General features: G+C 43.1%; 1 protein-coding gene across 2 annotated transcripts in view; it reads right to left on the minus strand.

Moving 5' to 3' along the window:
- Positions 1-21,365, minus strand: part of LOC117954230 (nuclear receptor coactivator 2-like) — a 53,598-nt gene that overhangs the window by 17,988 nt on the left and 14,245 nt on the right. For both annotated transcript variants that reach the window (XM_034887847.1, XM_034887846.1), the window contains exons 3-8: positions 10,851-10,961; positions 8,955-9,127; positions 5,452-5,555; positions 3,893-4,070; positions 1,870-2,058; positions 567-668 (exon numbers count right to left, since the gene is read on the minus strand). In XM_034887847.1, the coding sequence (XP_034743738.1) occupies positions 567-668; positions 1,870-2,058; positions 3,893-4,070; positions 5,452-5,555; positions 8,955-9,127; positions 10,851-10,942 (838 nt within the window). In that variant the 5' untranslated portion in view covers positions 10,943-10,961. The remainder of the gene's footprint in view (positions 1-566; positions 669-1,869; positions 2,059-3,892; positions 4,071-5,451; positions 5,556-8,954; positions 9,128-10,850; positions 10,962-21,365) is intronic.

The following is a 21,365-nucleotide window of genomic DNA, read 5'->3' on the forward strand; positions in this document are numbered from 1 at the left end:
ACACACACACACACACACACACACACACACACACACACACACACACACACACACACACACACACACACACAAAATAATACTATTTTTAATCTTTTGCATGTGTATGTGCTGCTGCGTGTCGCGGTGTGTGTAACAAGCATAGAGCCTAGGAGCATTTTACTAATGTGCTGTGAAAATAACATGGAACTGCTGTGTTATTGACTGTAGACCAGGTTTTTTTTGAGGTTCTGCCTCAAGATAGCAATACTCCCAGAATGCATCTGAACCCACCTCCCTGTAAGACCAGCACGTCGATGGTGCACAGATGGGCACAGGTGCATTTGCTATTCAAACGACGTGGGCACTGGACGGGAAATGAACAGCGTCGGTCTTAAACTAGCAAAGACACTTGGCGTCGGGCTTTGTGATGCGCCGAGTGCAGGATAGGGCTCTTAGTCCAGACCTCATTATAAAATAAAAAAAACTGATGTTCAAACAACATACTTTGATTTGAATGGGATCTGGACCACATTATATATTGGCGCAACACTATACTGACTGATCACAATGCGTATCGACAGTCCTACCTTGAAGGTCCTGCCGCGTTGTGAAGCTCTCGTACGTGGGCATCACAGGTCTCTCTTTGACGGGGACTCTTCTTGCCACACAGATGAGACATGACTGGAAGTCTGCGTGTTTGGGAAAGCTTGGTTTAAAATAACACTTACATATTTAATAAAACATATAAAAATAGAGACAGGGTTGAAGAGAGTATGGCTGTTACAACAATTTGATTTTAATTGTGACAGCCCTTTTTCTTTCGGTGGGAGGTAAAACCCACTCAGTGTGTGTGTTTGTATCTACCAATTCCCACAAAATGGGACACTAAACTATAAATCACACCCCACACCATAGGCATTTATCACAGGACTTCCTTTAACCCCAATTGATGTCAAGACCACCCAATCTCAGACTCAGACTGAGTTTTTTAACATCAGCCTACGTCACAATCTCAACCTGCTGCCCCCAATCTGTCCACCAGACATCTTCCTCCTGTTAGGGGGGAGATTAGCACAATATCTGGTTGTCAGACATCTAAAATTAGAGTGCCAACCACATTTCTTTTCCCTAGTGTGTACAGTATGTTTGTGATAAGATAAGATGGGAAGATGACAAAGTGCCACACACTAATTAGTTTCTCCCGGTAGATGGGAAAAAAGTGAAGAGGAGTGTTGATGAAAGGAGGACAGGACACAAGAGACTATGGAAAGCGGGGATGGAGAAAGTAATGGAAAACGGACAGAAAGTCAAAAAAAAAATATGGAAAGATGGAGAAAGAAGTAGGAAGGACAAAACCTTGAAGGCAGGGAAAGAGAGACGTGGGAGTAACAAAGAGGGAAAACGCATGAAATTCTCCATGGCTTCCAGTTGGGCAAAGCTAATGCTAGGAGACTGGAAACATGTCCAAAGAGATAAAATTACACCAAATCGCTGTCAGGCCCTTAAACGTGTTCATAAAATGAACGTACAAAATTTAAGATGGCTGACTTCATATCTTGTGAAAAAAATACAATCGAAAATATATAATGTGTTCCTCAAGTTGAGAGCACTGCTACCACCAAACTTTGTAGATATCAAAAGGAACTTTCTTCCGAACCCGGCATGTGTTTGAGGGTGCTCCGGAGCTTGCTGACCACACCCAATCCCAATCACTACAGATACGGTACGTGAATAATCGTTACAAAAACAAGAGGTTTTTTTTTGCTATTTCAGGCTTAGGTCCTAATAAAAGAAAAAAAAAGAAAAACAATCATGGTGTGAAACAGTAAAGGCAAGAGAGAGAAAGTGAAAATTCAAACTAATATAATTAATAATAATAAGAGACATTACCTTCCCCCTCTTCCTTGATAGACTTGGGTTCGGAGACGGCGAAACACTGCATAGTCTCATACTTCTGCTGTGACCCGGCCTGCTGGTCCGGCGCCGGCCGGGCTTCACCCTCGGCATACGGGTTGACCAACATACGACAGTTGAAAGTATGGCTGTTCCTGTTGGACGAATCAGTGCTGCGATGATTGACTGGACGATAAAGAGAGACACCAAAAACAAAGAGGAGGTGGTTAACATATCCATGTTAAATAAAATCTAAATGTAAAGTGCCAACATGCACGTTGAAACACCAAACAGACATATTAATATGGTAAAAGCCCCTGGTAAGGTATCCAACATGCTAAGACTGGATTTACCCTGCAGAGATCTAAGGACCAGGTAACCATAGTCCTCAGATTGGACAGATAGTCTAGCTAGCTAAGCTAACTGCTGAGGAGCAGTTAAAGGTGGTTTAAGCGACGCTAGGTGACGGTACTTTTTGTTGACATTCAAAGTATTTTCAAACAAAACGAGGCAGATAGTGAGGAGATGTTTTTTACAGTGTGTTCAGGGGACAGACAGCTAGCAGATAGAGAAGAGATGTTTTTTACAGTGTGTTCAGGGGACAGGCAGCTAGCAGATAGTGAGGAGATGTTTACGGGCGGCTGTGGCTCAGTGGTAGAGCAATTGACTGCCAATCGGAAGGTTGGTGGTTCAATCCCTTGGCTCTGGAGTCCCATGTCGAAGTGTCCTTGGGCAAGACACTGAACCCCGAGTTACCTCCAGTGCTGCGCATTGGAGTGTGAATGTGTGTGAGTGTTTATCTGATGAGCAGGTGGCAGCCTCGGCCACAGTGTATGAATGTGTGTGATTGGTGAATGTATCCTGTATGATGTAAAAAGCGCTTTGAGTAGTCGTTAAGACTAGAAAAGCGCTATATAAATACAGCAAATATGCATTTAGATGTTTTTTACAGCGTGTTCAGGGGACAGGCAGCTAGCAGATAGTGAGGAGATTTTTTTACAGCGTGTTCAGGGGACAGGCAGCTAGCAGATAGAGTGGAGATGTTTTTTACAGGGTGTTCAGGGGACAGGCAGCTAGCAGATAGTGAGGAGATGTTTTTTACAGCGTGTTCAGGGGACAGGCAGCTAGCAGATAGTGTGGAGATGTTTTTTACAGGGTGTTCAGGGGACAGGCAGCTAGCAGATAGTGAGGAGATGTTTTTTACAGGGTGTTCAGGGGACAGGCAGCTAGCAGATAGTGTGGAGATGTTTTTTACAGCGTGTTCAGGGGACAGGCAGCTAGCAGATAGTGGGGAGATGTTTTTTACAGTGTGTTCAGGGGACAGGCAGCTAGCAGATAGTGAGGAGATGTTTTTTACAGTGTGTTCAGGGGACAGGCAGCTAGCAGATAGTGAGAAGATGTTTTTTACAGCGTGTTCAGGGGACAGGCAGCTAGCAGATAGTGTGGAGATATTTTTTACAGGGTGTTCAGGGGACAGGCAGCTAGCAGATAGTGAGAAGATGTTTTTTACAGGGTGTTCAGGGGACAGGCAGCTAGCAGATAGTGAGGGGATGTTTTTTACAGTGTGTTCATGGGACAGGTGGAGATGTTTTTTAAAGTGTGTTCATGGGACAGGCAGCTAGCAGATAGTGTGGAGATGTTTTTTACAGTGTGTTCTGGGGACAGGCAGATAGTAAAGAGATGTTTGCTGTATGTGACAACAAATGTTGTAGCCTAAAAAGGCTTGAGATTACACATTTAACCATAGTCCTCATAAATTATAAACCGGAGTTCAGAATGCCAACACAAAGAAAGTGGAATGTCATTGATATAGACTAGTGTTGACCTGACTATACGTTGGCTAGCTTACGATAAGCAAATTTAGCAAAGCAGATAATCCTGTTGACAAGAAGTACTGGCTATTACCTGCCACTAGACACAATCTTAGGACCTCCAATATGGTGGCCAGAGAACATCTGACAGGATCTGAAAATTGCTCCTCTATCCGACCATGTTCCAGTAATCTTTCTGTGCTTCTTACCCACGCTCTTGGGCAGGAGGTTCTTGACAAACTCGGCGTGATCGCCAACATGCAGCACGCTGTAGACACTGGTGTTCATCAGCTCCTCCTGCTGGCAGCGCAAATACTGGCTGACATTCTCCGAGACAAACACTATGTTGCCCTCCATGTTGACCACGAAAAAGAAGCCGTCCAGGGCCTGAGGGGTGAGGAAGAGGAGACAGGGACAAGGAGATGAAGGGAGGGAATAAGCAGTAGAACAGGAAGGTAGAAGAGAAAGATGAGATGGGTGGATGGATGGAGGGACAGACAGACAATGTGGAAAGTAGAGATACAAGGAAGTTTGGAGAAAGGGAAAAGAAAGAAGAGAAAGTGAGAGGCCAGAGGAAAGGACAGGAGGAAGAAGACAAGCAAACGTATACAGCCAGCGGGAGGGACAGAAGGGGAAGATATGAAGTGTGGAAGCGAAAAGAAGGTAGGAGAGATAAATAGGGGAGATTGGAGGTTAATTAAAATGAATTAAAGTTAATCTGAACTTTCCACCAAAAGCTAATTAGACTTAATTAATTGAAGTAGACGTGAAAGTTGAGGTGTTACTTCCACCTGCTAAAATGAAATTATAAAAATCCTTCAAATTGTAACCATTTATAATGATTGTATGTGAACAAATTTGGCGCTAGATCAGCTTCTTTCAATTCTTGAACTCATTTTTTTTTTTTTACCAGAATCATATTCAGATGTACGCTGTACTACAGTAAACATCGTCTTCTTGGAGGAGCAAATACAACCATTTTGTTTAAACATTGTCTGCCGACTTTAAAAAATAAGACTTGCAAACCTTGCAGTGTGCTATTATAATTCAAGGTATTACAGCAAATCCACAGTGGCCTCTCTAACACTGTGTGTGTGTGTAGTATGTGTCTGTGTGTGTGTTTTTCAATTCTTTCACTCCCGTCAACTCAGCATTTTCTAACTATATGTACACACTGTGATTTAGCCTGCCACATGTCTACACAAGCTTCTGCCTGTCCGTCTGCCTGCGTCTGCCCATAACACCGGGTAGAACACAGCAGACCAGAACAGAAACGGGCTTGGCATGGATAATATTTATCTCCACGTAGACACCTCAACCAATGTTTCGGCTGGTGAAAGCTATATATAGCCTCCCTCCCTCCTTTTCTAATCTGGCTAACACACACACAGACAAACACAGACACACACACACACACACACACACGAGCTGCTAGCCAGAGCACCTATGAGAGATTGTCTATCTGCGTCACTATGAACTTCATCGCCATTTAAAGTCAGAAAGAGGCTGCACCAGCTCTAAATGTCTACATGCAGGTGTAGTTATGGTGGAATGCTGCATTTTAAACAAAAGATTATTCAATTCAAACTGTTAATTTCTTCTGTTGTAAAACATGTGACGACTAGTTAGTAGGCCAATTACAAGCCAGTGTTGTCAATAGCAACTTGTTTCGATATTCAGTCCTGGCTTCACCGTTTTGTGTCACTATCGCTTTGAACTTAGTATAATGAACAGACTAAACAGCAGACTAAAGTTTTTCTGAGCCCACCTCCAGCATCATGGGGCCAAGGGCGTCTTTATCGATGACACCCTGTCCCGTGGAGGAGACGTCGGCCTTCTGCACCTCCTCAGCATCAGCCACTGGAGCTTTTTCTGTAAAAGACAATGAAAAGACAACGGCTGTCTCAGGTTGAAGTTCTACTTCTTTGGCCATTTTTTACATTCAATTCAATTCAATTTTATTTATAGTATCAATTCATAACAAGAATTATCTCAAGACGCTATACAGATAGACCACACTCCAGAATTTACAAGGACCCAACAGTTCTAGTAGTCTCCTCCAGAGCAAGCAACAGTGCGACGTTCATTTCTTTGTATGACGAGAACTACAATAAACTTAGTTAAAAAACTGAAAGCCAAAAAAGTGTGTGTTTGTGTGTGTGTGTGTGTGTGTGTGTGTGTGTGTATGTGTGTTTGTGTCTGTGTCTGTGTGTCTGTGTATTTTCATTAAGTTTTTAAATGTGAAGAAATGTAATTCATTCCATATTTTCATTTGGAATGTAATGCATGCATGGCTGACTGATGGTGTTGCCAAATGGCCTGTCAAACGCTACGGCTCAGCATTACAAGGAAGGCTGACCACGCAGTCAGAATGAAGCTTGTTCTTTACCTCTGCCTCTAAGTAAGTGTTTTCATTACCCAGAAAACACTGGCAGGCAAACTCACACAGAATGGCTTGATGCCACTGATATCACCACGAGTTGAGCGCCACTTGTAACCACTACATGTCCCGTCTCAAGGTCCTTTGAGCTGGTTTAGCAGCCACAAAAATTGCACAGTCCTCTAGTGAATCCGCCTGTCACATTGTTTTTTTTGTGGTTAGACCATCCTCAGGCAAACACACGCCCACTCCCACACTTTGTGTTTCTATGTATATGAGCATGTTTTACTGATGGCATTAATTGGCTAGGATAGGGTTAACAAGTCCTGCTCCACCAATGTGATGATGCGCTGTCAAACCCAGAGGTTTGAGTGCCTGGAAAGTCACGGAGAGCATGTATCACTACACTTATGTGCTGTACATTACACAAATGTATGGCCATATTAGAAGCCAGGCTCCCACCCAGCTCCCCGGCTGCCTCCCATGGCCCCATTAGGCCACATAGCTGACATTCCTGTTGTGGGACCAGAGCTGTACAGAGTCATCAGCCCTTAAACCCTGTCACTGTAGAGCTTGAAGTGGACCTCATATAGGTTGGAGGGTATTAAAGGCACGGTACGGTTTTCTACTTTTTAAATAAATATATACAATACACTGAATTACACCTGATCCATCTAAGAGTTCAGGTTTAGAGCCTAAAGGAAGGGAGGAGTTCAAAAAGCTGCACATGCAGAACCATTCTGGCAACCTTATTTTGACCTTGCAATACGGCCTTTGTATGTTAACAACTTCAAACCAAATGTACTCTTCCTACTACTACTATTTACTGTTATTCAAAGTATACACTGAATGTATAACCCAAAATAGTTGTGCGCTTTATTTTGTAATGTTCTTATTCAGTTTTCAAAGCTTGTCTAACATGCACATTCTAGACCGTAGGCTTTCTGGGCGTGCACGCGCACACACACACACACACACACACACACACACACACACACACACACACACACACACACACACACACACACACACACACACACACACACACACACACACACACACACACACACACACACACACTTAACTATGTATTGAGTTGTAATGATTTCTATGTTTCTGGTTTCGTTCCATTGTTGTGTTACTTTTCGAGTCCCATCCACCTCATTAGTTAAATCTCGGGGCTGCTGGACAACAGTGTATTGTGTATTGTGTACACATATGTGTGTATGAGTGTGTGTGTGCTTATTCAGCTGTTGTTTTCAGACAAACACGTGGACACCAACTGGCTGACCACAGGAACAAAAAGAGTAGAGGGAGGATGATGGAGAGAGGGAAGAAAAGAGACAAAAACAGATACGGAGGGAGAGGAAGGGTGAACAAAGAGAAAAGAGGAGATAGAGAGAAGGTAGGGGGGTTAGGTAAAGAAAGAAAGGAAATGAAGAGGGAAGTTGTTGAGGAGGGATGATAGGACAGGAGAAAGAAAAAAAGAGACAAGAAAGAGACAAGGAAAAGAGGAGAGGAAAGGAAAAGGGTAAAAAAGAAAGAGGGAAAAAGGAAAGAGAGGTGAGGAGAAGAAAAGAAAGAGTAGAAAATGAGAGAAATGAAATGGAAAAAGATGGTTTGAGAGAGGAATATGAAACATAACAAGGTCAGTGGGGAGAAGAAAAAGACAAGAGGAGGGAGGGAAGGTGAAAGAAAGGAGAAAAAGGAAAGAATAGCAGGAGATACGTATGAAGGCCGAGCTCAGGGAGGATCTCCCTAAAGACATAACATCTCTGCCCTCATCTGTCTCACCATGAGTCTGTGCTCTCTCTCACATTCAGGCCTTTTGGCCTTTTCCCTTCCACTTCTATTGCCAGATGTGTGTGAACTGATACACAGGACAGAGCTAGACTCCATTTTGAACTGTGTGCACTTTTCAGGGATCAACATATGTCCATTAGGTGTTCAATGCATCTTAACAGAGGCTCTGGTGGTGCCATCACACTTACATGTGTAATGATTTAATTTGGTCACACAGTACCACACATAAGCCTCTTTGCCACCAAATAGTTACAGGATCATAGTTCTAGGAATAGTCCACTTCTAAACACTTCTCCCCCAAAACCGCTTTTGTCATTTGCATTCTCACTGACCAAGTGGCCACAGGAACTGGTAGGAGGGGTAAGGGAGTGACCCAAGCACGGCAACCGTCTTTATAGCGTCGTCACTTGACTTTAGCGTCACGTACAAACCCCCATTTGCGCTAGCTCACTGGAGATTTTGATGTTTCTTGTGGAATCTTCCAGGTCCCTCTGCACCTCCTCGGTGGCGTACATGGCCAGCAGCGCCTGCATCTCCACATCAGTCCCATTTTCAGAGTTCAGCATTCCGTCCATTCTCGTAGTAATTCAGACGGCATGGCTTTTACAGATGGTGTGCTGTGTGGGCGTGACCAGGTCGCTATTCGTAAAAGGGAGAAGACTGTCCTGAAGTAGGCGCTGAAGAGTTACAGGAATCCCCAAAGGGGTCCAGTTGGAAAAGGAGAAGATCCCTCCGGTCAAAAAGAGGCTATACGCATTTTATTTTTTTAAATGTGGAACAAGCATAGCCTGTGAGTAGCCCAAAAAAGTGTCTTCCATATCATCTGATTTGTTGCTCAGCTTGACAAAGACATCCGTTAAGAGTCTTCACTTCCTACAACAAGGCCACTGGCCTCCGGCACTATCTTTCATGTTTGTGGTTGTGGGAACACGAATAAAGACTCTCTTTCATTATCAAATAGTTAGATAACAGAAAAAACGTTGATGTCACTCCTCAACTCATCTCGGTTCTGTAAAATAAATTCCTGGCTGACTGCCTCAGGTTGGCAGGGCAAAAGAAAGTAAGTGTGAACCAAAGTGGATCCTCACCCTGCTCCTTGATCTGCCTGATCTGCTTCACCGTCTCTTTGAGGACGGCACATTTGTCCGGCTTAACGTTGAGGTCGTCCATGTCGTTGATGTTGGCGAAGATCAGCTCGGCCAGCTCCTCGATGTACTTGTTCTCCTGCTCCCGGTTCCTCCTCTCAGTGCTCCTCTTAGGGCTGCAGGGACAGAGAGTCAAACAATGACATCGCCCATATTTACACCAAAAAGAAATGAAATGTAGGAGGATGATTATCTAGATAGTTAACCATCAATATAAGAATTGTGTTGGTTAGATGAAGAAATTGCAGGCTCTTCAAGGCCTTGGCACAAGCTGGAAAGTTTTACACGTTGTCTTTATTTGAGTCGGATGGGCGAGCAACCTAGGGGTTCCTCAGAGTTACTGCAGGGGGGGGGGTCCTTAACTATTGTAATTTTTGGGAAGGTTTCTTCAAAAAACCTTTTTTACATGAATCCAACATATTATTGGCAAATATGGGTCAGGTAGTCACCAAGCTAGCCATGCCTTGATCCAGTTCACCCTAAGGATTCACTCTGCCACATGTATTATCTGGAACAACAAAACATGATTTATAAAATCATGCCAATTATTATTTTAATAGCTTAGTATTCTATGCACTAACAAGGTATGTAGAGAGGCTTAAGGCCACCCTACACGCTACTGTATTTTCGTAGTTTCATATGCAACTTCATAATACTATACACTGTATAGTAGGGGGACCCTGATCTGTCGCTCTCGGCTAAGACCCCTACTTTATTATGTTTTGTTGGACTTCCTGCCTTGCACGGTTTTGTGCAGGGATTATTTTGTCTTTTGTGAAACCCTGTGAACTCACTCTTACAGCTAGTCAACATCTGAACAACCTGACTGCAACCTGAGCTAGAACCTCCATGTGTCCTCATCAGAACCTCCGTGCAGTGCAGCTCAGTACATGGTCACTACAACCGTCATACATCCTCTTGGACAGTGGAAGCACAATGACTTGTTAGCTCTTTTATAAACTGCTGTCTCTAAATGCAGCACTTCTTCATTCTTCGTCCTGCGAGAGCCTCGACTGCTCTCTCTCTCCTCCTGCCTTTACTTTCACCCACTGCATCAAAGTGTTCATTCATTTGATTTCACCTGTTTATAAATGAGCCATAGATCCTGGTCATTAATAACAAACTACTGCTACTATCTGTTGAAAATAAATCAAACTTGATTTTTTTTCTTTTCATACTCCATTGGCCAGGGAACCATGTGAATCTGCGAGCGCATGTTTTACTTGCCCTGGCAGATATGTCCCCCTCCCGGTCAGACAGATCTCCAGCTGACCAGGTCCTGGTCTGGCCAATCACAACCGTTTATGTCATATAGGGCGGGTTGAATACAGAGACTGACAACATGTGGAGCCTTTGTGAAAAATACGCCATGACGCCATTTTGGCTCACACACACTCGAATGTAACTGGACTGTATTTACTACTTTTATTATAATTATTGTTAGTGGCGGTAGTATTATTATTATTGGGATTATTATTTTGACTGCTACTATTACGAATATTACCTAGTATTTCACTATTGTTATTATCAACAGATTCTCGCTCCCATCTCGTAAACTACAAACTCTTGGTCATCTGATCCCACAGCACAGATGAGGTTTCTCTACGTGTGTGTCAGATTTCTCTCTTTTTTTTTTTAATCCACAAGTTTTAATTTCTTTTTTCCCCTCCTGTTTACGTGCTCCGTCACGTTTCATTTTTAACTACCGCCGTGGAGAAGGCCTTTTGGAAGAGAGAGGGTCCAGACTACATGTTATTAGCAGAGGGGCGTGTGCTGATGTCCCAGTGAGGACTAATGGGGTAACGGGACAGATGTACTAAGACTGGTTAATAAAATCACCTGGGTCCTATGAGGTCTGACTGACAGTCCTTCCTTTTCAGAGACTCTCCCCCTCTGGGGGGCTCCGGGGTGTTTCCCCCCCCACTACTCATCTTCAGCAAATATTAGCACCTAGAGAGAGAAAAGAGGAGTGAATGAAAGCAAGTCAGAATTGATCTAAATTAATCAGAGCGTTAAAACATGTAAGGACCATTTAATGCATTGCCATGTTGAAACCATAAAGTTATTTTAAGGCAACAGTAGCCTAACAACTGTTCCTAGACCTGTTTGTACAATGCAAATGCAGATCAGTTACCGGACTACAGCTGGAGTACAAGGCCAGGGAACTTCCACTTCTTCCTTCTTTGGTAATTTCCACACAATGCTCATAATGTCAAAGATATCATTATAGTTTAGAAGAACTCATGGTCTATGTATCTAAATCTATGTGCAAAATACTATAGCCTATGCTTTTAATTTAGATGCATGGAGTACATGTGCACCCGAGCATAGTGGAAATGATAAAGCTCAGCCTGCCCTGACACTTCTTCTTCTCTGCTCTTCTCTCACAGCGTTTTCAACCACAGTATTATGAACAGACAACATGTACACAACCTGTTTAAGTGCTGCATAATCATGAATCAAGAACTCATTAAAACTGCAGGCGATATGTGGGAGGCCCAGGGGGAATACAGTAGGTGTCAATAATTACTTTGTTAGCAACAGCCCATTATTCTTACATGAACATGTCTTGCAATTCAACTGACGGTCTTTAATAGAAGACATGTTTAGAGCCAAATTGTCTTGATTATATTGGTATGATAATAAGAAAAGTACAGGTAGGTGGAAAGAAAAATGAAACACACATTGGCAGTAAAAAGTCACACTATATGGTCACCTAGTGCTGTGAGACCTTCTACAAAACACTGATGACAAAACTCCTCTTGTTGGACAGACATCACTCAGCACTGTGCATGTCTTTGTGGGACGTTAAGAACCATCTTTCAGCATGTCTACGAGCCTCCTACTTAACAGAGGGGGAATACAGTTATATCAGACAGACGGTATTAACATTAAATAATGTCAATATGTTAAAGTAGAAACCCAAAATACAACTAGGAAACTGAAAATGAGCATGACCTGCGACCTTTAAACATAGTTTCAAATTCCATTTTGGTAATCCTCTTCTCTATCTCTTCTGAAATGACTTGAACATGAGGATTTTTACAACTTGCTGAGATGGTTATTAAACAAAGATTTACAAAAATGCAGAGTGACATTATCTTATCTACACAATCTCAGACAGTTACGAGGACGAGTCAAGCAGGGGAGAGGACGCTAGGCCTTTAAGGCCTTCAATGGGCCAACACATCACCTGACTGTTACATTACAGCCAGTCTGGGGGGCTGACACCAAGCAGATGAAAGCAGGAAAGAGGGATAACGGAGAGAGAACAACAGAGAGGGAGAGTGAAAAGAGAGGGAGGAGGAAAGAAAGGAGGGGCAAGTGGAAGGATAAGGTTAAGGAAGTGTAAATGAGGGTAGGAAAAGGATCAAACACGAGGATGAACAATGGCTTTACTGATGCGTAGTATGTGCAGACATCAAGTCGGCAAGTGCAAATGTGGCAGAATAAGCCAGGTGGGTGTGGATTGGGGGGGTGTCAGAAGGAAGAAAATCGGAAGAGGGGCATCTGTTGCTCTGAATAATAAGGCCTGAGGAAGGTGGAGAACATGGCCTAATTACACCAGGAGAGGAGAGGAGAGGAGAGGAGAGGAGAGGAGAGGAGAGGAGAGGAGAGGAGAGGAGAGGAGAGGAGAGGAGAGGAGAGGAGAGGAGAGGATCTACTGAATGGATTGGTCATGGACATGTACAGACATTTGTGGATCCTGAATGATGTATTTAATGACTTTATTGATCCCGCTGACATACCCTGCAGCTACCACTAGTATTGCTTGGTACAGTTGCATGTTTTATTTACTCAGGAAGTGTCATGGCAGGAAGCCGGTCAGTAAAACGCTCACCAGGCGTGTACTAGAGTCCTAGAGAGAGTATCTTTTTATTTGAATATTTATAGACATTATTCTGAAAACACACTTAGAATAGTTGAAGGTAGGTCTACTCTTTGTTTTGTCTCTTGCCAACTTGCACCCTCAAGTCTTTGATATCGGAAGTTGGATTATATTCCCACTTCTGTCTTAACAGTGAAATGAGCTACCTAACAACGTGTAAGTCAATTAGTTAGACCTGCCATTCATCATTGGAGATATAATCAGATGCTGTTGCTAGTGTTTTCATCTCATTATCAAGCAGCAAAACTAGGCTAGGCTAATCTCGCCCTTCAATATGCCTTCAAGCTACACATTAAAAAGGCAGCAGTGAGTTTGTATTGAGTAGGGAAAAAAGAACTCCTAAGGACTGAGTTAATATGAAGAAAGTTCAGGAACACTGAACACAACGGGTTATTATTATTGGTTATATGAGGTGATGTCATGTTAAGTTGAGTCCAACGGGGGGAGCTGGAGTTGATGAAAGCCTGGCTGAATGTCTCAGGAAGGTGCACACAAACACACAAAGTCCCTGAAATCACAACAACCTGGATCATTTACACATTTCAATTACATAAGGAGAGAGACACACACACACACACACACACACACACACACACACACACACACTACACAATGAATTAACACTAAAGTAGCCTGCGACAGAGGCCTTCGCGGCGTTCAGCCCGGTACTAATGCAATCAGAGGAGCCAAGAGCTTCACAAAGTGAAGCCATTTAAAAACAATTTGAGCCGGAGAGAAGAGACGAGGCCAGATGGTCAAACCAGCCATTAAGGAATTACAGCGAAGGATCGATCACAGCCTGCTTAAGTGGACTCTGTTCCTGATAGAAACTGTCACTCCTCAGCTTCTTTGTCTTGGCTTTCCTGAAAAACCACTAGTGACAGGGTGAGGCTTCACACATGTTCTCTTCTGCTTCCTGGGAGAGGCGCCACATGTAGCATGTTCACGCTAAAGCTACTTCATTTTGACACTTTGATTTTTCAGGAAGAAATTATGCTTTTGTAATACAGAATATATTATGCAGACCATATTCTAATTTCTATTAATGTGTCCATTTAATTTGACACATTGATACACAGAAAATGAAAGAAAATACTTGAAGGACCTAAATAAATATTTGCTTAAAATTAAAAAAAAAAAAAAAAAAAAACATCAAAGTACTCCCACTTCAATGTAAATTGTGTTTTCAGTACATGGGCGGTGGTTCCCACATGGCCTTAGACATGGCTTTAGATGGGTTTTCATGTATTTAAATACAAATGGTGTCTGGTCAGATTTTTTGCATTTAAGAAATCTCTCTTCCTGGTATGTTCCAGGTGACGGAGCAGGTGGGTGCCGGGTTCCAGTCGGGTTCCAGTCGGACGCAAGTCAGGTGGGAACACTTAAGTGGAAATAAAGAAGTGCAACCTATTTAGCAGTACTAAGTTTAGTGAATGTTGAAATAATAATAATAATAAAATAGCACACAGAGTGCAGGGAACTAAGACGGCTACAAGAAACACTTCGATAGGGAATGCTGGAAAGCGGAATAAAAAAGGTTGGGAAGGTGTGACCCTCAGCATTAGCAGGAGAGGCCTACCCTGACTAAATGATAGTTGCCATGGAAGTAAAGCACACTAAGGGTTGTTATGAGAGTAATGAGTCATCGTCAGGCCTTAGCGTGCAGGATAATTGAGATCCAAATGACACTGACCACGCAGTCTTATGTAATGACTGACAGCACAAAATGGATTTTTAAAGGGAAAGTGGAAAACCTCTAAAGAATGGTCCATCGTTTGCTGCTTCTTCTCCATGCCAACCCCCAAAAACAACACATCAATGTTGTTAACAAAGTTAGCATTTATAATTACGTTTCGGTGACACACGGGACAATACCTTGGTCTCCCGGGTGAAAGTGTTGCTTGACCCATCCACACCCCCAACCTACCTCCTTCCAGGGATTTTTTGTCTTTCATACTACTCCTTACCGTTGTTACTCTTAACGGTTTACCACTTCATCTTAGAGCGCCACAGCCGAGCTGCTGCCATGCCCCGTGTGTCCCTTGCAGATGCTAAGGCTGTCTTGGGTGGCGGTCTCTGATGATGAGGGCCCCTGACTAAGCGTCAGTATGTTGACTAGATGGAGTGAGAACAGGTCGGTCAGCGGCGTCCAGCTGCATTACACCCTTGGCTGAAGGGAAACAACAGTTGTTCCAAGACCGAGGGTCAGCCATTGGACAAACTCACTGCCGAGGGGTTGCAGCGCTCACAACACAAATCTAGGTTTAACAGTTTAGACTTCCGTCTAATCTTTAATTATCTTTGTCTTGTGAATCAAGCCAAAACGTCTGGGAACCATTTGGGAAGCCATGAGACAACATTTGGCCGTGATGCTGTGCTGATACCCATAGCTTCCTCTGTTTTCAACAATTAAACAAGGACCATGCATTAGCACTCGGAGGATGTAAACATGACAGCAGAGACTGAGGGGGGGGACCCTATAGCTCCTCCCTTTGATGTCTAAGCTTCTGTCAAGGCTGCAGTCTAAGCCTGCACGCACACACACACACACACACACACACACACACACACACACACACACACACACACACACACACACACACACACACACACACACACACACACACACACACACACACACACACACACACATACAGCTGCAGCTGGATTAAGAACACTAGTTTCTCCCCCCCCCAAGGGGCCTGCATCATATGCATGGGGGGTGTATTTGTGAGTGCATCTCTGTGCGTCCGTTTGTCCACATCAATACGTCCACTTACATCTCAGCTGATTGGTGCCATGTGGGCTTTATGGTCGGTGGGTTACCCCCTGTTGCTAGGGACAACAAGCCCTTGTCAATCTAGTTGGCTTTAAATCTCTGGGTCACATCAGGGATGCCTATTCTACATCAAGGTAACTACAACTTTGTCACAGTTCTACAAAAGAGTACCGTCACAAAACAAATTGACTACAGTGGAAGGAAACTTGTAGAGCACCTGTTATTGACACCCTCAGGCTCATATTGAGGTTAAAGGGTATCAAGGGTATGTTTTTTTCAACCCTTGTTTTAGTGTCTAAGTGACTTTGACATTGCCCCAGTATTAAGTGAGATCGCTGCAGTTGGCAGCCGAGAAACAAACTACAATGTAAGTTAGTTTTTGATGATTGCTTGCACACTGACATCAAAAATATTACACAATTCTCCAAACCTTACACACAAGGAGCAAATCACTGGCCTTGACCTGCACCAATATAAGCATAATGTCTGCTTCACACGTTTTGTAAACAAATACACAAGAGATTTGCAAAACACTAAACACACGTATTTACATTAGACACAGAAGTGTATCATGTTGTCACATGACCACACCTATGAGTCAGCCTGTGAAACATAGCCATCATGTACGTAAGCACATGATGTTTAATTCCAGACACAACTCAACCAACATAAAAGGAGCCAGAGGAAGAGGGAGGGTGAAAGGGGGGATCCACAGAGGAGGAGAAGGAGGTAGAGAAAGAGGTACCCCTCATTCAGGCCATGGAGGAAGCCTGTAAACAGGTTGACTTGCAGCTGTGCAAGGAGGGACTCGACATTCAAGACAACGTTTTGGGGTTAGGGTTAGGGGGTTAGGGTTAGGGTTAGGGGGTTAGGGTTAGAGTGCCTGTGAGTGCCTGTGATGTTGAGGAAGTTCTCTGGCCAGATCCAGCTAGGCGAAGAGATTTTGTGTAAGGGCAACCTGTACTGGATACAGTATTTGATGCTTTTCTGTTGTTTGCTGAGCTAACAATGTTATGCACACTACTGTTGTAGCTGTATGATAACATGTTGTTGTGATTCTCCATGTTGACTGAGTTGGGTATATGTGGCAGCAGCTCAGTCCATAAGAGTTGCGTTGGGAACCGGAGGGTTCAAGTCCCCGTATGGACCAAAAAGTTGGGAGCGTGGATTGGTGGCTGGGGAGATGCCACTTCACCTCCTGGGCGCTGCCAGGTGCTCTTGAGCAAGGCGCCGTACCCCCCCCCCAACCGCTCAGGATGCTGGTTCAGCTGGCAGCCCACTCACTCTGACATCTCTCCATTAGTGCATGGACAGATCCTGAGCATGTGTGTGTGTGCAGTTCAGGACTGTGTGTGGTTACTAACAAAGTGTGGACACCGAGTGTAAATTGTAATTTCCCCATTGGGGATTAATAAACATTAAAATTAAAAATGTACTTAAAGAGAAATAAATGATATTTTCCTCGGTGTGCAGCATTAGTCTTGTGTCATATGAAACATGTATGTTTCTTATGGTAACAAAATATATTTTCTCTATAAATTAGAGTAGTTGTTGCACAAGTGTGTCATTTTGTAAAGGGTCTGAGGTCTTCTGCTCATTAGATGTAAATTGTGCTGATTGGGGGAAGTTTTTTTAGAAATCGGTCCCTGCTTTCAAAATAGTGCTTATTATATATAGTGTATAGTATATAAGCACTATAGTATATAGTGCTTATGTGATTGAATAACATGTGAGATGCACCGATGTGATTGGTGCAGCTGGCCTCACCTACATCAGATACACCAATATGATTGGTGCCGCTAGCTCGACTCTGGCCACGCCTACAGTATTTTAGATACACCGATGTGATTGGCGCAGCTCGGCTACAAGGGCATAGTTAATGAGCAGGGTTTCTCGATGCCAGAGTAACTCGCTGAGCTAATTCACTAATGTTCTCAGAGAACTCTGATTACCAGGGTATGGAACTGGTGCATCAAAACCAAACATCAAAATAAAACACATCCCAGTAAATACCAACACACGTGAAAACATTAACCTGGGATTTAAAAACTAGAAATTTCTTCACAAGTCTTTGTTAAATATTAAAAAATTGAAGGCAAACATCTCAAAACTGTGAGTACACAAAGTGCTTGGTGGGTGTAAAACTATTCAACACTACCTTGTCATAGGTACATTAAAATGAAATGAAAAGTAGTGCTTCTCTGCATAAAATAATGTCACAAAACCCCTTTCTCTTTGAAACCCAAATGACTACTGACGGCCAATGTCCCAAATGGACGCTATTTAAAAGTGAAGTATTATCGTCTTCTTTTTAGTTGTTGTGACCACACAAAGGAAGTACGTAGTTTTCGGTTGGCACGTGAACGAGACATAAGACCTAAACTGAAACGCTGTACTTAACCTGAAAACTTTGGTTATAACTCTAATAAAATGTAGCTTAGCTTAGATTAGATATTTGGTTGCATGCTTATATCACGCAGCCTTATTTTGAGCTTCATTAGAAGCCTGCCTTGATGTGGCTAACATCACCACGCTGGACACGGTAAAAGAGCTCCCAGCATGGTCTGAAGACCCTGGCTGCATCCTGATCCAGTGTACATCAACGCTTCTCCCTCTGCCCTGCTCCCTGATCTGGGAATATCAGTTAACATCAGTTCCAACAACACAATATCACTTCCTCTATGGTTACCCTGGTAACGTAGACACCTTGGATACGTTGCTGCTACTGTGGCAATATCACTCTACTGACCTAAGATATTAAAACAAAACATATATGTATATATATATATATATATGTATGTAACTTGTGAATACATGTGTACAACATGTACACTGTTGTTTTTAGCGAGGCACAATGATGGGTAACCTTGTTTATGAGCTTCAGAATGTTCTTCCACACTTCCCAGCTCCCTTGAACAGAGCCTGTTTGCTCCCCGTGGTTTGGATCTTACTTCACAAGGCGAACACCCAACGCAGTCCACCTCGCAGGGAACTACCAGGAGATTGGAACGCACCCCACTTCATCCAGCAGCAGCTTCCCCATTCACCTGCTGTCTGAAAAATAACTGACTCACCAAAAATACTGACGTTGTGTTTGCTACAGTCAACACATCAGGATGGTTTTTAATTCAAGCTCTTTTCTGGTTAGTATCCTTTACAGCCAACTCAATGAGGAGGATTTGAACTGAATGGCTTCTTGTTAAAATGTATTGGCATGCTTTAGTTTTTATCTGTAGCCTACCTCTAAGATCTGTTTAAAAAGCTCTTCTCACTCAACAACTGAGGTAAGATAAGAAAAAAGCTGCAAAGATGATTCTCTGTCTGTGAAATGACACAGTGATACCTAATATTAAAGCTGAACGCGCCGGTGATTTAGCAGTTCCTACCTACTCACTAGAGACATGTCTGGAGTGGTGTAGTTTGTCAGATGGTCAACCAATGTATGTCTAAAATCTAAAATGTTCTCATCATACCAGCAAAGCAGTCCCCCCCCCCCCCCCCCCCCCCCCCCCCCCCCCCCCCCCCCCCCCCCCCCCCCCCCCCCCCCCCCCCCCCCCCCCCACCGAGCCACCTGGCAGCACGGTCCTTTTTCTAATGAATTGCTGTCAAAGTTTCCAAAGACTCGGCGACACTGGTGTGCTGGAATGGAAAGCAAACGCCTTTCTGTGTGCTGTGAAGTGAGTCGCCGTAAACCTCAAGCTGTACACACTGACCCAATTAGTGGCAAACTGGCCACCCCCACCCCACCGGCCCCTCTCTAACAAATACATCCAATTGGCTTTAAAATAATAGTGCAAGTAGAAGATTGAACGATTTAGTGGCACATAAGCACTGTTTAATTAAAAACCCTGTCTACTTTTCTTTACTTTTTTTCTTATTTGAAATCTTGTGATCATGCTTGAATTTGCTGGAGCCACAGCAAAATGTAGACCGTGTTATCACTGAATTCTGTAGAAATTATCCATATTATGTGGACGATGATTCCAATTGGACATTTGTTTTCTACAATTTCATACTAAATCAATTTCACACCTGTATGTGTGCAATTCCCTTGGAAAATGAGGAAAGAGAACCAGAAGAGCAAACCCACACTGCATTGACAAATCCAAGAAAACCAGCCTTTGATTAAAAGTGGATCTCAGTGGGGCTCACCCAGTGGGATTCGCCCATGTTGGCCGAGTCCTGCAGGGGTGCAAGGTTTCAGTCCGACCTGCTAGCCTTTGCTGCCTGTTGATGCATTGTCACTGTAATGAAGGGAAAAGGGCCCAAAAATAATCTTAAAAAAATAAAAATAAAGTTGATCTCAGTCAAGTGCAGCCCAGAAACAACAGAGCGATGATCGGCAACATTGAAGATGGAACTAAAATCAAAAGGCCTGCACAATATATTGGATTTATATCGCCATCGCAATATTAACTGGCCACTAAACCCTTTGCGAAAGGCTGCCACATGTGAATGACTCTCTGAGATTTTTTTGTTAGCTGAAAGAAAATAACAGTAGAAAACCGCACTTTAAAATGTCATTCTTTTGTTAATGGTTCCTTTCATTTCCACTCAGTGTTCAATTCATTCAATAAAAGAAAGTTTGAAATGATTTCAAACAAGCAATTTGTTACTGAATACTGAAAGCGGCAGAACTGAGTACACTACATGTTTATCTATCGTAAGTAACAACATTATAGCATATCCCATATTTTCCTCATGTCCAACAAACCCTACTGCTCATTACTGTGCATGGGCAGCTTCGTGTAAGGGGGGTGGGGGGGCGATTGATTATAGACAGGAATCAATAACATTGAACATGCCTGCCCAGATGCTAACTCAATGAGTAGAGTACACACGGATGCACACACAGGCACATTATGAGAAACAAACATCTGCAATACTCTTCCATATTTACAAAATGCAAACCACATGTAGTTCCCCCCCATGGGCACCGATCTGCACATATAGACTAGCACTTAGTCCCCCTCAAGCACATACACAAAATGTATGGGTTGCAAAATTGTACACACTGAAAATAAGTCCAAGTAGCAGAATAGCAAACAGGTCAATTAGCGAGAAGTGTGTGATGGAGTTTGGTTATCATCAGAGTGACACTATCTCTGGTCATGCTCTGTGTAGCAGCTGTGGTGTTGTTCCACAGCGGCCAACTCTGGACACAAACTCCTGAGAGTCTTCTCAGTTCATGTCTCATATCTATCTTCTCAGATTAGGACGATTTCATATGAAGGACAACAACAAGTCTCAGGGAATGAAAAAGAAATCCTGTACACCCCCACTATCGTCTATAGTGGGGGTGTACAGGAACAATACAGCAAGCTTACCAATCAGCTTATTGACAATTCACTCAAGATGCTTCTAAATTTGACAAGTAATAACCTAAGACAGATGGTTTTTCTTTGCAATATTGTGACATATTACAGATTAATGCAGAAAAAAATAATGTAGATTTCCCCTCCACACTATACGTCATGGCAGCCTGTAATACACTAACGAGACCAATACGGATAAAAATCTGATACAATGACTCAACTGACGGGAGTTAAAAGTACTGCTAAGACGAGCTTTAAACACAAAACGAAAGAAAAACACTGCTGGAGTTTCACAGAGTCAGAGTGGCCTCGGGGTCAAACTCCACCTTCAACTCACTGATCGACTTATCTGCAGCTACAGCTAGTGTCAG

Source organism: Etheostoma cragini, chromosome 12, assembly GCF_013103735.1.
Source record: "Etheostoma cragini isolate CJK2018 chromosome 12, CSU_Ecrag_1.0, whole genome shotgun sequence".
NCBI classification, from domain to species: Eukaryota; Metazoa; Chordata; class Actinopteri; order Perciformes; family Percidae; genus Etheostoma; species Etheostoma cragini.